Source organism: Erythrolamprus reginae, chromosome 3 (assembly GCF_031021105.1).
Source record: "Erythrolamprus reginae isolate rEryReg1 chromosome 3, rEryReg1.hap1, whole genome shotgun sequence".
In the NCBI taxonomy this organism is placed as follows: Eukaryota; Metazoa; Chordata; class Lepidosauria; order Squamata; family Dipsadidae; genus Erythrolamprus; species Erythrolamprus reginae.
The window spans coordinates 156,857,516-156,870,451 of NC_091952.1; the positions used below are offsets into that span (position 1 = coordinate 156,857,516).

Genomic DNA, 12,936 nt, shown 5'->3' on the forward strand with positions numbered 1-12,936 from the left:
TCATCAATTCATTTTGTTGTTAATTCTGATAATGATACCAGATCCTTTGAAAGAAGCAAGATCCAGACCACTGATGAAGAAACCTACCTCAGACACACCTTTATTATCAGATAAGATGCTCAAGTGTGTGGCTGATGACCAACATCAAGCATTCCTGCATGAAGTTGATTTTTTTCAGATTCATTTCAAATTTGGTCACCCTGTGGGTATATTTGTCTCTCAGAGGAACAGACAGAACAGAGATCTGTGAATTGTCTTTAACAGTTTTCAAGAGCATTGAGGTAGTATCTTCCTGAACTGCCTGAAATAGAGTTCCACTCCTTTTAGGTTCCACACCTAGTTGACTAAATATTCTCAGAGAATGATGCAGTGGTCTTGCACCTACAGTATTCCATGGCAGCAGAATCACAGAGGCCTTTACTTTTATGCCCATGAAATTCAATATCTATCTATGTGAAAGCCATTCGGGGAGATAATTTGAAGTAGTGAATTTAGTTAACAATACACAATTGATATTTAGCTTTTTACCTCACTTTTCAATCTAAACTAGTGTAGCAGTAAACATCCCAAATTAGTAACTCTGCACCAAAATTATCCTGATGAAGCCCAATGAATGAAGTTCTGTCCACACAAGAATGAGGTGAGGTGTGCGTGGTGAATGGTACATCTGTTCAAATGGATCACATTTGGTCTGTTCTGAAAAGGATTGCACTATTCTTAAAATAGTGAATTTAGGGCATTCTTGGATCTAGTACTGTCACTAGTGTCGTAGATGGCTTTGATGGCCTGCAGTCTGCTTAGGGAGAAGTACCAGTTTGGCTCTTTTGAACTGTCAAAAATAGAACTGATATTGGAGCTGATCAATATGATCATATTGATTGATAATACTCTTCAATTTGTTAGTGCTTGTTGGTATGCTGCCAAGTCCTTATAAATTAAGTTTCCTATTTTTGTTAAATAGTCATCTTTTCAGTTTATTCATCTTTTGAAATCTTACCTAATCCATTGAAGGGAGCCAGGATCAGCCAAACACATTTGGGAGAGTACTGGTATATACAGGCATATTTTCAACCAAACAATATAGAATATAAGGCACAGGTTGATTATTCCATCTTGTTTCATTGGTACATCAATAAGTACTTTTTCAGGGGGTGTTTCAACAAATTTTGCATTTGACAGACATTGTGTCTTTCAAGTTGGTCTTCTTTATACTTACTTATCTTTTCAAAATGAGTCATGGCATGTATCACTGTCTTTTATCAATTTCTTTCTGCCTAGCTAGCCATTTATCCCTGGGTTCATATTTGAGGTATAAAGAGCCAACTAGTTGCCTCAAGGCAACTATTACTAGCTACTTAAATGGTTATTTACATGACTACCTTACTCAGCTCTGTGCCATTATAAAACTTTGCTAAAATTGTATGCCATTTATATGATAATGGGCAAATGTTTTAAGTGTCTGTCCACTTCTGTGCTGAACATTAATTTTTGCTTTCTTTAGATGTTTGACTGGATCACACACAATAAAGGCCTGTTTTTGAACAGCTACACAGAAATTGGAGCCAGTCACCCTCATGCTATGGAACTTCAGACACAGCACAACCATTTTGCTATGAACTGTATGGTAAGAATTTTGCAAGAACATTTCATCTTTTTGATACACCCTGTTCTTTTTAATACTGAAGAATATACAGCTTTTGTTTCTGACCCCCACTGAAAACAGGGTAATGGAAAGCCTGGGGGAGAATCCAGTATGAATAAATAAGAGAGAAGAGAGATTGAGAAGAACATAGCTTGCTCCATTAGGTAACACACAAATGTAAAGGAGAATTTAAGGGAACTATCATTTTGTGTGTGTGTTTTACATTTACACATATGTTTAAATATATAAAATTTCTAGACACTGCTGTTCCGAAAGTTGAAATAATATTTAAAAGTACTATACAATGTGTGGGTGTCTGTCTGTCTTTTCTATCACAAACCTTGAGTCAGATGCTATACAGTTTGGAAGGGAATAGGTAACCCGTAGAATTCCCAAAGGAAAAATAAAATACTTTTCAAGCCTAATGACTCTATGGATGTAGCACTTAATTGACAGTTCTTAAAAGGGGTTTTGAAATGGAAATGCATTAATAAAACAAATGCTGGGATTTATTCAACTTTTAAGTTGTGGCTTGTTTCTCCTGGGCATTACTTTCCCTTGGATCTACAATTTGGATGTGACCTGTTTTGACAGCAGTTTTGAACTTCTGCAGTTTGGAAATGACTTATTTTGACAGCAGTTTTGAACTTCTTAGGGCTACTTATCAAGAAGCCTGCTTTGGTCTTCCTTAGTTAAAATAGAAGTGAATTTATGTATCTCAAGGTTGAATTGTAGAGTCCTTGGTGCTCACTGAGCTTTGGTTTTTTGTTTTTGCTTGAAGATGATTCATTACCTGGTTAGTTAACATCATCAGATTTTCCTTTTTAAGAAGAAAACATGAAAGTTTAGCATCAGTAGAATTTTATGTTCTCCTTAATGTTTTATTCATATGAAATCATATTTAACTTCATATTGATCACTACTAATCAGGCAGTTTGCATTATGTCAATCATGAAAGAAAGCCTTCAAAAATGTTTAAATATCGTATCAGGAAAAACTTAATGAACTCAATCTGTATAGTCTGGAGGACAGAAGGAAAAGGGGGGACATGATCGAAACACATTTAAATATGTTAAAGTGTTAAATAAGGTCCAGGAGGGAAGTGTTTTTAATAGGAAAGTGAATACAAGAACAAGGGGACACAATCTGAAGTTAGTTGGGGAAAGATCAAAAGCAACGTGAGAAATTATTATTTTACTGAAAGAGTAGTAGGTCCTTGGAACAAACTTCCAGCAGACGTGGTTGGTAAATCAACAGAATCTGAATTTAAACATGCCTGGGATAAACATATATCCATCCTAAGATAAAATACAGAAAGTAGTATAAGGGCAGACTAGATGGATCATGAGGTCTTTTTCTGCCGTCAGTCTTCTGTGTTTCTATATTTTCTCGAGAAAAGTAGAAACTTACCGTACCTAAATTAAGATTTTTTTTTTTATACTGACATACTAACAGATGTATCAGTCACATCTGTCCCAGCAGACAACACAACCTGTAGTGTCCCTTTTCTGGAACAAAATTAGTTTCTCTGTCCCTGTTAATTTATGTACAGCTCTTCCTTATACCTGGAGAGTAGGGTCAAATTACTGAAGCAGGCACCTGTAGGCTGAATAAACCAACCAAGAAGGAAAATCCCTTTCTAAGTTGTAGTTCTTTCAGGATGACCATAGTCCACTTTGAAGGAAGTAAAACTTTATACTTAAAGTTTTAAAAATGTTTCCATATCACACTTCTGCTGTATATTTCTCTTGGCACTGGAAAGATGCATATTTAATCAGGTTATAGAATGATGAACTGGATTTTGTGGTACAGTGAAAGTGAAACATTTCATCCAGTTCAAAAGCAAATGAGGTCAGGTCAAGAATTGATTTCTTTTCTTGAATTCTTTTTCCCCACCCAGATCAGAAGTTCTGTTTTTTTTTCTAAAATTACCCTGTAATCGATTAAGGAGCTTTTATGCCTCTTATACAACCTTGAAGGAACATTTTAAACAAAAGCTCCATTATTAACACCAGTTGTTTACATCAGTTCAAAAGTGCAGTATATTGAGGGTTTGACTTCCCTTTAATGTGCTTCCCTCTGGCTAATTTCTAATTATGGCTCAGTTTTTCTATTGCTCCTTAAAGTAACTGATGATGAGTTGGAAATAGCATTGGCACAAAAAAATGGCATTTGCCTTTACTTATCCAGAATCAAGTAGAGAATCCTAAAACTTGAGGACAGTCAATTATGTTTTCTTATGATTTAAGGGTCGCTACCATATATACCATGTTGGGTGCCTAGTCTAGTAATCATGAAGGAGAGTGCATGCTCAGCCACAATATTAATTCCATGGGGGGGGATGTATGTGCCCCCCCCCGGCATGCAATAACAGGCCAATTTTTTTGTTCTCCCTAGGCTTCAGAGCCTTTCTAGGAACTGGGGAAAGGTGAAAATGGTCTCCCTACCCACCCAAATGGCTCATTTGTCAACTTCTGGTTATTATTTTTATTGTTGTTGTTGTTGTTGTTGTTGTTGTTATTAATAATAATAATTAGATTTGTATGCCGCCCCTCTCTTCACTGGAAGACCTGTTTTTTTGCTCTCCTCAAGCTCCAGAGCCTTTCTGGGAGCCTAGGGAGGGTGAAAACGCCCTTCCTCACCCCCGGAGATCCTCTGGAGGCCAGAAATGGCCCATTTCTCAACTTGAAACTGGCCTCCAGAGGGTCTTGGGGGGGGGGGAGGCCATTTTCGCCCTCCACAGGCTGAATTTAAAATATGTTTAGAATTTAGAGTAGTGTGTACAGAAACTCAATATACAATATTTTCAATTCAGAATACTGAAAGTTGTACTCCCCCACTCCCAATAACAACTGGAGAATTTCTCTTCATGCAGATGCTTACACAAGGTGCCTACTGTAAGGTTATTAGCAGAAACCTTTCATTAGGCTGATGCTGGTTTTTAAGTCAAACCATCAAGTTTAGTTTCCTTAGTAATGTTCTCTGCCTCCTTTCCCCCCCCCCCCTTTGATAGAATGTGTATGTGAACATCAATCGCATCATGTCGGTAGCCAATCGTTTGGTGGAGTCCGGTCACTATGCTTCGCAACAAATCAAGCAGATTGCCAACCAGTTGGAACAGGAATGGAAGGCTTTTGCTGCAGCCTTGGATGAACGCAGCACCTTGCTGGATATGTCGGCTATTTTTCACCAGAAGGCTGAACAGGTCAGTCACTTCACAAGACCAGTGGTGGGTTGCTACCAGACCAGTTAATTGCACTCAGTTCCGCGATTCTGGCACGCGAGTGCGGGATCGAGCACAATTTTGCTTTCCGCACCTGTGCAGGTAGCAAAATCTCACACGGGGATGCACGTGCATGCAGGTTTTGGCCAGGTTTTTTGCTTCTCTACCTGCGAGGAAGCAAAAAACACAGGTGCAGAAAGCAAAATTGCACTCGATCACACACTTATGCGCCGGAGCCTCAGAGCTGTGTGCAATTAGCTGTTCTGGTAGGAGCCCACCACTTCACAAGATCAAAGGGTGTCTGTTGGTTTTCTAAGGTATCATTTAATTTTATAATTGGTTTAGAACAAGAGAAGACAATCTGAAATTCTGAGACGCTATAGAGCATGGGTGTCAAACTTGTGCTGTCACATTGCCGTCAAGATTGTTTTTCCCCTTTGCAGATCTGGAGTGGGGGTGGCCTGCGTGTAACACATCTAGCCCACGGGCTGCCAGTTTGACACCCCATCTAGAGAGCATCTGACTTCTTTTACTAAATTGCTGATTGTAGTTGACAAAAGTAGCACAGTTTCCTGCTATTTTGAAACATGCCAACTATAGAAATCACGTGCAAACCATATTTCTAATAATTTAAACAGATTTTCAGAAACACAAATGAGTTTTCCCTTAGATGTTGAGAAGAAAAGCATGGGTCTTACGTACTTGGTATCTCGCTTAATCTGCTCTGACCCTCATCTTCTCCTATAAATGTTAAACAGGGCCCCCTGGCTGCCAAAATATTATCTGTCCTGGTTAGAATCAAGGGACCAACTTGTATATTTGGCTTGCTGAGGCATGAGGGGAGTGAAGACTCCTTTCAGCTGATGAGTCACTTAAAGTTACATGCAGCTGTGATCTGGGATCCACCCTCTTAGATCTTGCTTTGGGCAGCAAGAAAGAGCCATCATTGTGGTTTTGCTACTTTGCAAAACTGCACTTTATTTTTGTAGACGAGACAAGGAAACTCCTCTCTTGATTTTCTTGCTTCCTCCTATAAAAATTACACAAGGAAAAGGAATCAGGGACTACTGAAATATTTTTTGTTTAAAGCTTCTAGCAAGGAAAGGCCCAAAAAATGGGATCTTGAGGTAAGATTGTCTGTACCTGCTTTAAGGATTATTGGTCTGTAGACTATGAATTCTCATACTCAAGGTATATATTTTAAAGGGTCTCAGAATTTAGGTGAGGATGAGTAAAAAGCAGATACAAAACAATGCTTTGTGCAGATTCATTTCCCATAATTAGTAACATTTATAATGCTTAAGTAATCTCTCCCATTTAACATTTCAAAAAAACAATGAAGGATTTCTATGAAAATTGAGGTGTTAGAATTTAAAACCAAAATTAAATATTTCATCCAAAGCAAATATTTCACTCTGGTTCTTAGTTGTTCTTTTTGTTATGTAACAATTATTTGTTTTTTCCAATGACTTAAAAACCTAATCTGGAGAGAAGCTGGCATAGAAGTTAAGCTCATGTCCCTGAGTGGCCTATCTCCAAAACTCAAATGCGACTTTCTTAATGCTATATAGTGTTCACTTATAAACTTATCTGTGTGACCTATAGCAGTGTTTCCCAACCTTGGCAACTTGAAGATATCTGGACTTCAACTCAAAGAATTCCCCAGCCAGCACTCGCTGGCTGGGGAATTCTGGGAGTTGAAGTCCAAATATCTTCAAGCTGCCAAGGTTGGGAAACACTGATCTATAGTATTGTTTCTATTGTAGCAGTGTTGCTTGAACTATTTTTATTGAGGGAAATGGGAGACCAGTGTTCAGCTCTATTGTCTTTGATCATTGGAATACTGTTTCAGTTGCTTCCTCCAGTTGTCCAGAAATTCAGAAAATATAATATCATATAATTTTTGGTGCCAACCTTCTTTAGTCACAATTTGTATGCCAGTACTTGTGATGGGAACTGTAGTCCAAAAATATACATTTCCCAGAGTCTCTGTGAGGAAGATGGCCAGTTTTAAAATGAGATATATAACTAAATATAAATATTCAATGAAGCATAACTTTCTTACCTAGTATATGTGTCCTAAATTGGAGGTCATATTGGGACAATCAGGACTTGTATGCTATCATGTAGGACAAGGATTCCAAAACCTGGATAGGTTACCCAGAATTGGTTAGATGTTTTTTCACAAACCCATTTTCCATCACAACAGGGACATTTAAATTGACTTAAAATATATTCAAAGGTTTCCCAAAATATTCCTATAAAGACAAAACTGCTAATAGTAATTTGTTAAAATGACATAAACGTCACTCAATAGTACTGTCTTTATCATAGAGATTCTTGAGTTACAGCCATTCCTTCAGCAACTGTTTAGCATTATGACGGTGCTGAAGAAAGGGACTTAGACTATGAAAGTTTGATAAGATTTTCTGATAAATGGTTTTGGGTAATGAATGGTCAAGTTTGGAGTCTTAGGAACTTCCTTTGCTTACTGATGGCACAACACACACACAAATTACAGTATCTCCTTTTAGGCTGCTGTTATTCCTCATTACCAAGCAGAGAAACATTGCCCGAACAACTTGATTGAATCTCAGTCATACTTTGAACACCCAAACCAGGGCCCCTACTTCCTGCTAATCATACAATACATACACACACTAAAATCAACTCCCTACTGTAATTGAGGTTTTCTAATGGTTAAGAATTCAGCTCTGCTGTTCTTTATAACAACTTCCTTTGACATTATTGCCTTTTCTTCCATTTAGACAAACAGCACTATGATAAGTTATGATAAGTTGGCAGGGAAGTTGATTATTTTGGGAAAGATTATTTGATTTCATGGATCCAATCCAAGGAAAGTTATATTTTCCAAGACATGTAAAAAAACCCAACAACTAGATTTTCTCATATTAGAACGAAACAACTGCCACTGGCTTAAATTATATTTCATTATCAAGGCCCTTAAATGAATGCAATTAATGTGATATAGCTGTGAAACATTTCTTCCAAACTAGCAAATCAGTAGTGGGTTCTACTACCTTTACAACCAGTTCAGGAATGGAAGCAAACATGCATGAGTGCAATGCTTCTGCGCATGTGCAGAGCATTTTTGATAACATCTGGGTGGGAGGGTGGAGCCTCTCACTGCTGCTACCGGTTCTCAGAACTGGTCCGAACTAGTAGCAATCCACCATTGTAGCAAATGATCCGTTTTTGATCTGTGCACTTTAAACAGGTCACTGTCTTTTGCCTTAAGAACTCACATAATGCAGCCACAAAAACTGCAGATTGCTAGTTTGCAAAGTTAGAACAGTAGGGTTAAGTTGTGATGCAAAATGTCACAAATTCAGCTAGTACATGTCTAGGTTTGCTACAGGGAGATGATAAGTTTGCACTATTAGAGTATTGAGAAATTGGACAAATGTGAAGAATTCCACAGATGCTAAAACTATATAGAAATTTTAATATCTATTATCTCCCTACAATTGGACAAGAACCCTACCTGAAATGACACAATTGGACAAGAATCCTATCGCAAAAACTGAAACACTGTAGTGGATTTATCGATTAGAAACCTAAAAATACAACACAGAGACTTCAAAAAATAAAATAAAAAGGATAAAAAATTTTCAAGAGGAGAAGGGAGGAAAAATCATCAAAGCTGGAGACAAGGAAAATATGAACTACTGAGTGGAAATTGGAGATGTAAAAATGTGATGTGTGGGAAATAGTTTGTAAGAATGGTAAATTAATGTATAAAATTAATTTATGAAATTGAATAATTAGGAGAAATGGCAGGACTTAAAATGAATAAAATGATAACTAAAAATCTCACTAAAATGAGGATAAATAATTGGAAGAAAAAACATGTAGGTGGTCAAAGAAGTAAAATACTTAGGAATTTGGCTGAAGGCAAAGTGTTCATCAATAAAAGAAGTTAATTATAACAGAATATTAGTGCAAATTAAAAAAGACTTGGAAAATTTGAAAAGTCTACAATTATCACTGATTGGAAGAATATCTTCAATTAAAATGAACATCTTACCAATGTTATTATTTTTATTTCAAATAATCCTGATAAAACCAGGAAAAGCTTTCTTTGAAGATTTGAATAAAATGACTTCAAAATATATTTGTCAAGGAAAACACCCAGAATAAAATGGAAAATATTACAGGGTATCAAAGAAAAAGGAGGATTTGGGCTCCCAGATTGGCAAATATACCATCAAGCAGCATTAAGGAGTGGTTGGAGCTAAATAATAAGAGAATCTTGACAATAGAGGGACATGATCTCCAATTAGGATGGTACACATTCATATGGGATGAGAACTATAAATCTCACACATATTTTAAGAGACATTTGGTTACAAGCGCATTATTACAAATTTGGCAGCAAAACATCATTATAGATTCCAAATTGGATAGCCACAATAGAAGCCATGAAACATCCACATTCAAAGATATTTGACAAAATATTAAGTTATAAAGATTTATTAGATAAATAAGGAAATTTGAAAACTAGAGAAGATTTAACTGAACATGGTATAAACTTAGACTGGTGGACTTATATACAGATCTAAGCCAAATATCATAAAAACAACAAAAAATGTATGCATTTTAAAAAAAATCTAATGACCTTGATAAGATATTACTTGGCAATGATGACAGATTAATTGATAAAATTTATAAATTTCTAATAAAATATAAAATGGAAGAGGAGGTGGTTAAAGACACGATGATAAGATGGGCAAATATTTTTCCGATATACTATTGATTTGGACAAACGGGAAAAAATTTGGAAAACTAATTGGAAATTAATAATATCGGTGAGGTACAAGGAAAACCAGTACAAGATGTTTTACAGGTGGCATTTATCCCATGTAAGAATTGCTAATGTGTTTCCAAATTCATCACCATTGTGCTGGAAGCACAAGAAAGGAATTACAATATCTGACCACACATACCATAACAGCGTCAAGAATAACTTATGTGCAATTTTGGAAAGATGGGAGAATACCAAAAGATGAGGACATAATTAAAAATATTGGAATGTGCTGAGGTGGATAAATTAATCAATAAAAGAAAAAAGCGTCCGAATATTACTTAGTATGGAATAAACTATATGAACGGCCTAAAGAGAGAAAGAATAAGTAAAGGAGTAAGAACTGAGATTTGAACGACTATTATGAATGTTAAAGATAAACTATTATGGAAGAAGTATGAAATAAAGAAATGTAGAATGTAAATGATAAAGTGTAAACATATATATATATATGTAAATGTATATATATATAAAGGATAATATAATTGTGGATATTTACTGATGCAAGCTTATTGTTCCTCTCTGGGTTTGTTTGTTTTGTATGTGTTTGTGTTATATGTGTATTTAATAATTAAAACAACAACAGGAAGATGGGTTCATTACCTCAAAATGCCACTGAATAAGAGAAAAGTGATTTGTTTTTATTTGGTTTTTTTCTGTGTAAAAGCTATTCCTGGAGAAATAAAACTAGAATGTAGAGGAGTCTGTTCAGATTAAATGAATTAACCTCATTAATTGTTTGATTGGCTACTTAATTGTGTACTTTTTTCACACAAACAAGGAAACAGTCCATGAATTGCAACTTAGTGTATTAATGCAATACAAATGCCCGCTCTTGAGTGTGTACAATATTGATGATGGGGATGATAGAAGCAAATGATTTGATCTGATTTTCTGGTGCCAGAGATTGCAGCTGAACTCTTTTGGATGCATTTGGAATTCTTTTGCATGTGAATTGAGGTTTGGCTTCAGATTGTTTTAATGTTTCCATATGTGTTTGTTACCTCTTCCAAGCCACTCCATAGTTAACAAAGAATTCTCATATTACTGAAGTGTTTGCTTTCTTTTTAACAACCATATCTGTTTTGCAGAGTATAGTGAAATGAATTGGTAATTCTTTTGAAACATAACTATTTTTATGTTTTAGAGGAGCCAGAGTGGAAATACACTGGACATTATGTTAACAGCTGAAAAACTTGTGTCTGCTTTTTAATGGAGGGGGGGGGGGGGGAGACATACCTTTTAAATGAAGAACTCATTTTGTAACAAAAAATGCTTGCTCCGATAGTTTTATGTTGATTCTTGGTGGGAATGCTTGTAGTGAATAAGATTTTTTTGCTCCTCTAGTACATGAGTAACGTGGATTCATGGTGTAAGGCCTGTGGCGAAGTGGAGCTTCCCTCAGAACTGCAAGATTTGGAAGATGCTATTCACCATCACCAAGGAATATATGAGCATATTACCCTGGCATACTCAGAGGTAGGTGATATCCTATTTCCTGCTTGAAAGTGCAATGTTTTCTATATTAAAAATATATAGTAGTGTTCACACACTAGCAAAACAATAAAAATAGATTCTGAAAAAATAATAACTTTTATTATTTTACTGTGTCACATGATTCTGTGGACCAGAGTTCATTTTATCACTTATGTGTTTGTGAGGTATAAAGCAAAACTTGAAATGGGTTAGGCTGATAAAAAGTGGTTAGCCAAAAGTCACCCAGCCAGCTTTCATATCTAAGAGGGCTAAAATCTAAGTCTCCCAGTTTCTAGGCCAGCCCCGGAGTCATTATAACAAACTGGCAATCAGTCACATATGCCAAGCAACAGAGATTAATAAATCTCTGGTCGGCAAATTGTGTTCCTTATGGGAATATGTTTGTCCTTAAGGTGCTAAGTTTGCAATAACAAATATTTATCATATTTAATTGACATGGAGTTTGATTTCAGATCTCTGTTAAGTAAATCCTTGAAGTAAAATGATATTAAATATGTGTGAAATGATGCAATTTTTCAGTTCACTTACTGTGCTAAGCCATGATTTTAAAATGGTTTGTTGAATAAGCCACTATCGCTGCATCGAGATATACTGCCTCTGTTTTTGAGAACATCCCCCCCCCCCAGGTTGTTCTTTAAAGCATCTCCTGTAGAAAGAAATATCCTAGGTATTAGGGTTTCTGCTTTGATGTTGGTCACTGACTACATACATTTATAGGCTACAACTGTGGTGCTATCAAATTTGCTCAAAAGGCTTTGGATCCATTGCCAAAACTGATTTCTTGGGTGATCAGTGGTGGGATTAAATTTTTTTTACTACCAGTTCTGTGAGCGTGGCTTGGTGGTCATGTGGATGGGTGGTATGAGTGGATGGGCTTGGCCAACTCCATATCACTCATGTCGAGGGGAACCTTGACTTGCCTGGCCTCCCGAGATGTTCTGGTCTTTATTAATTTACTACAGTAAATTTATTACAACTTTACTACAGTGTCTGGTTGATTATCTAATGCCTGCCTGTCCTTCTGGATCCAGAATTCCCACAGATTGTTAGCTCTATTATTCTCCGCAATCTTCTGTGGAACCTCATTGATGGCTGGCTGGAGAATTCTGGGAATTAAAGTCCATACATCTTTCATCTGAGAGACACTGGTCTACCCCTTGGGTTCCATCTAGTGTGATAAATCGCTGCTTCTATGAATCTGGTGCTTAGCGCCTGTTCTTGCGCTGCTATGATCAATGATAAGTGCTGCCTTTTGCACACATACCCCTTCAGGAATAATTATAAAAATGATGATTTCTCCCTCTTTTATTTACTAATAGTAGAAACAAAATAAGCAGCCATAAATTTCACCTAAATTTGGAATCCTATATTTGGATTCTGATGCATAATTATTGTTGTGAATGCTTTTACAAAACAGTGGCTGGGAAGACTTGGCACAGACAAGTTTACAAAGCACCTATTTCAAATAACATTTCTTAATTGTGTATTCGTACTTGCCCCAACTTTTGTATTATACCATTGCATTTTGGATTCAAATAGTAACTGACTTTAAACATGTCTGGGATAAACATACAGTATATCCATCCTAAGATAAAATACAGGAAATAGTATAAGGGCAGACTAGATGGACCATGAAGTCTTTTTTCTGCCATTAATCTTCTATGTTTCTAAATGCAAAATAATAATAATAATAATAATTATGAGCACAGAGAAAGGAATGCTGCACCTGTTTGCAATTCTTTAAGGCAG

The 12,936-nt window shown here is 36.3% G+C and overlaps 1 protein-coding gene across 2 annotated transcripts in view; it reads left to right on the top strand.

The window, feature by feature from the left end:
• Positions 1-12,936, top strand: part of TRIO (trio Rho guanine nucleotide exchange factor) — a 304,905-nt gene that overhangs the window by 138,884 nt on the left and 153,085 nt on the right. For both annotated transcript variants that reach the window (XM_070747107.1, XM_070747108.1), the window contains exons 6-8: positions 1,502-1,624; positions 4,656-4,847; positions 11,038-11,169. In XM_070747107.1, coding sequence (XP_070603208.1) covers positions 1,502-1,624; positions 4,656-4,847; positions 11,038-11,169 — 447 coding nt within the window. The remainder of the gene's footprint in view (positions 1-1,501; positions 1,625-4,655; positions 4,848-11,037; positions 11,170-12,936) is intronic.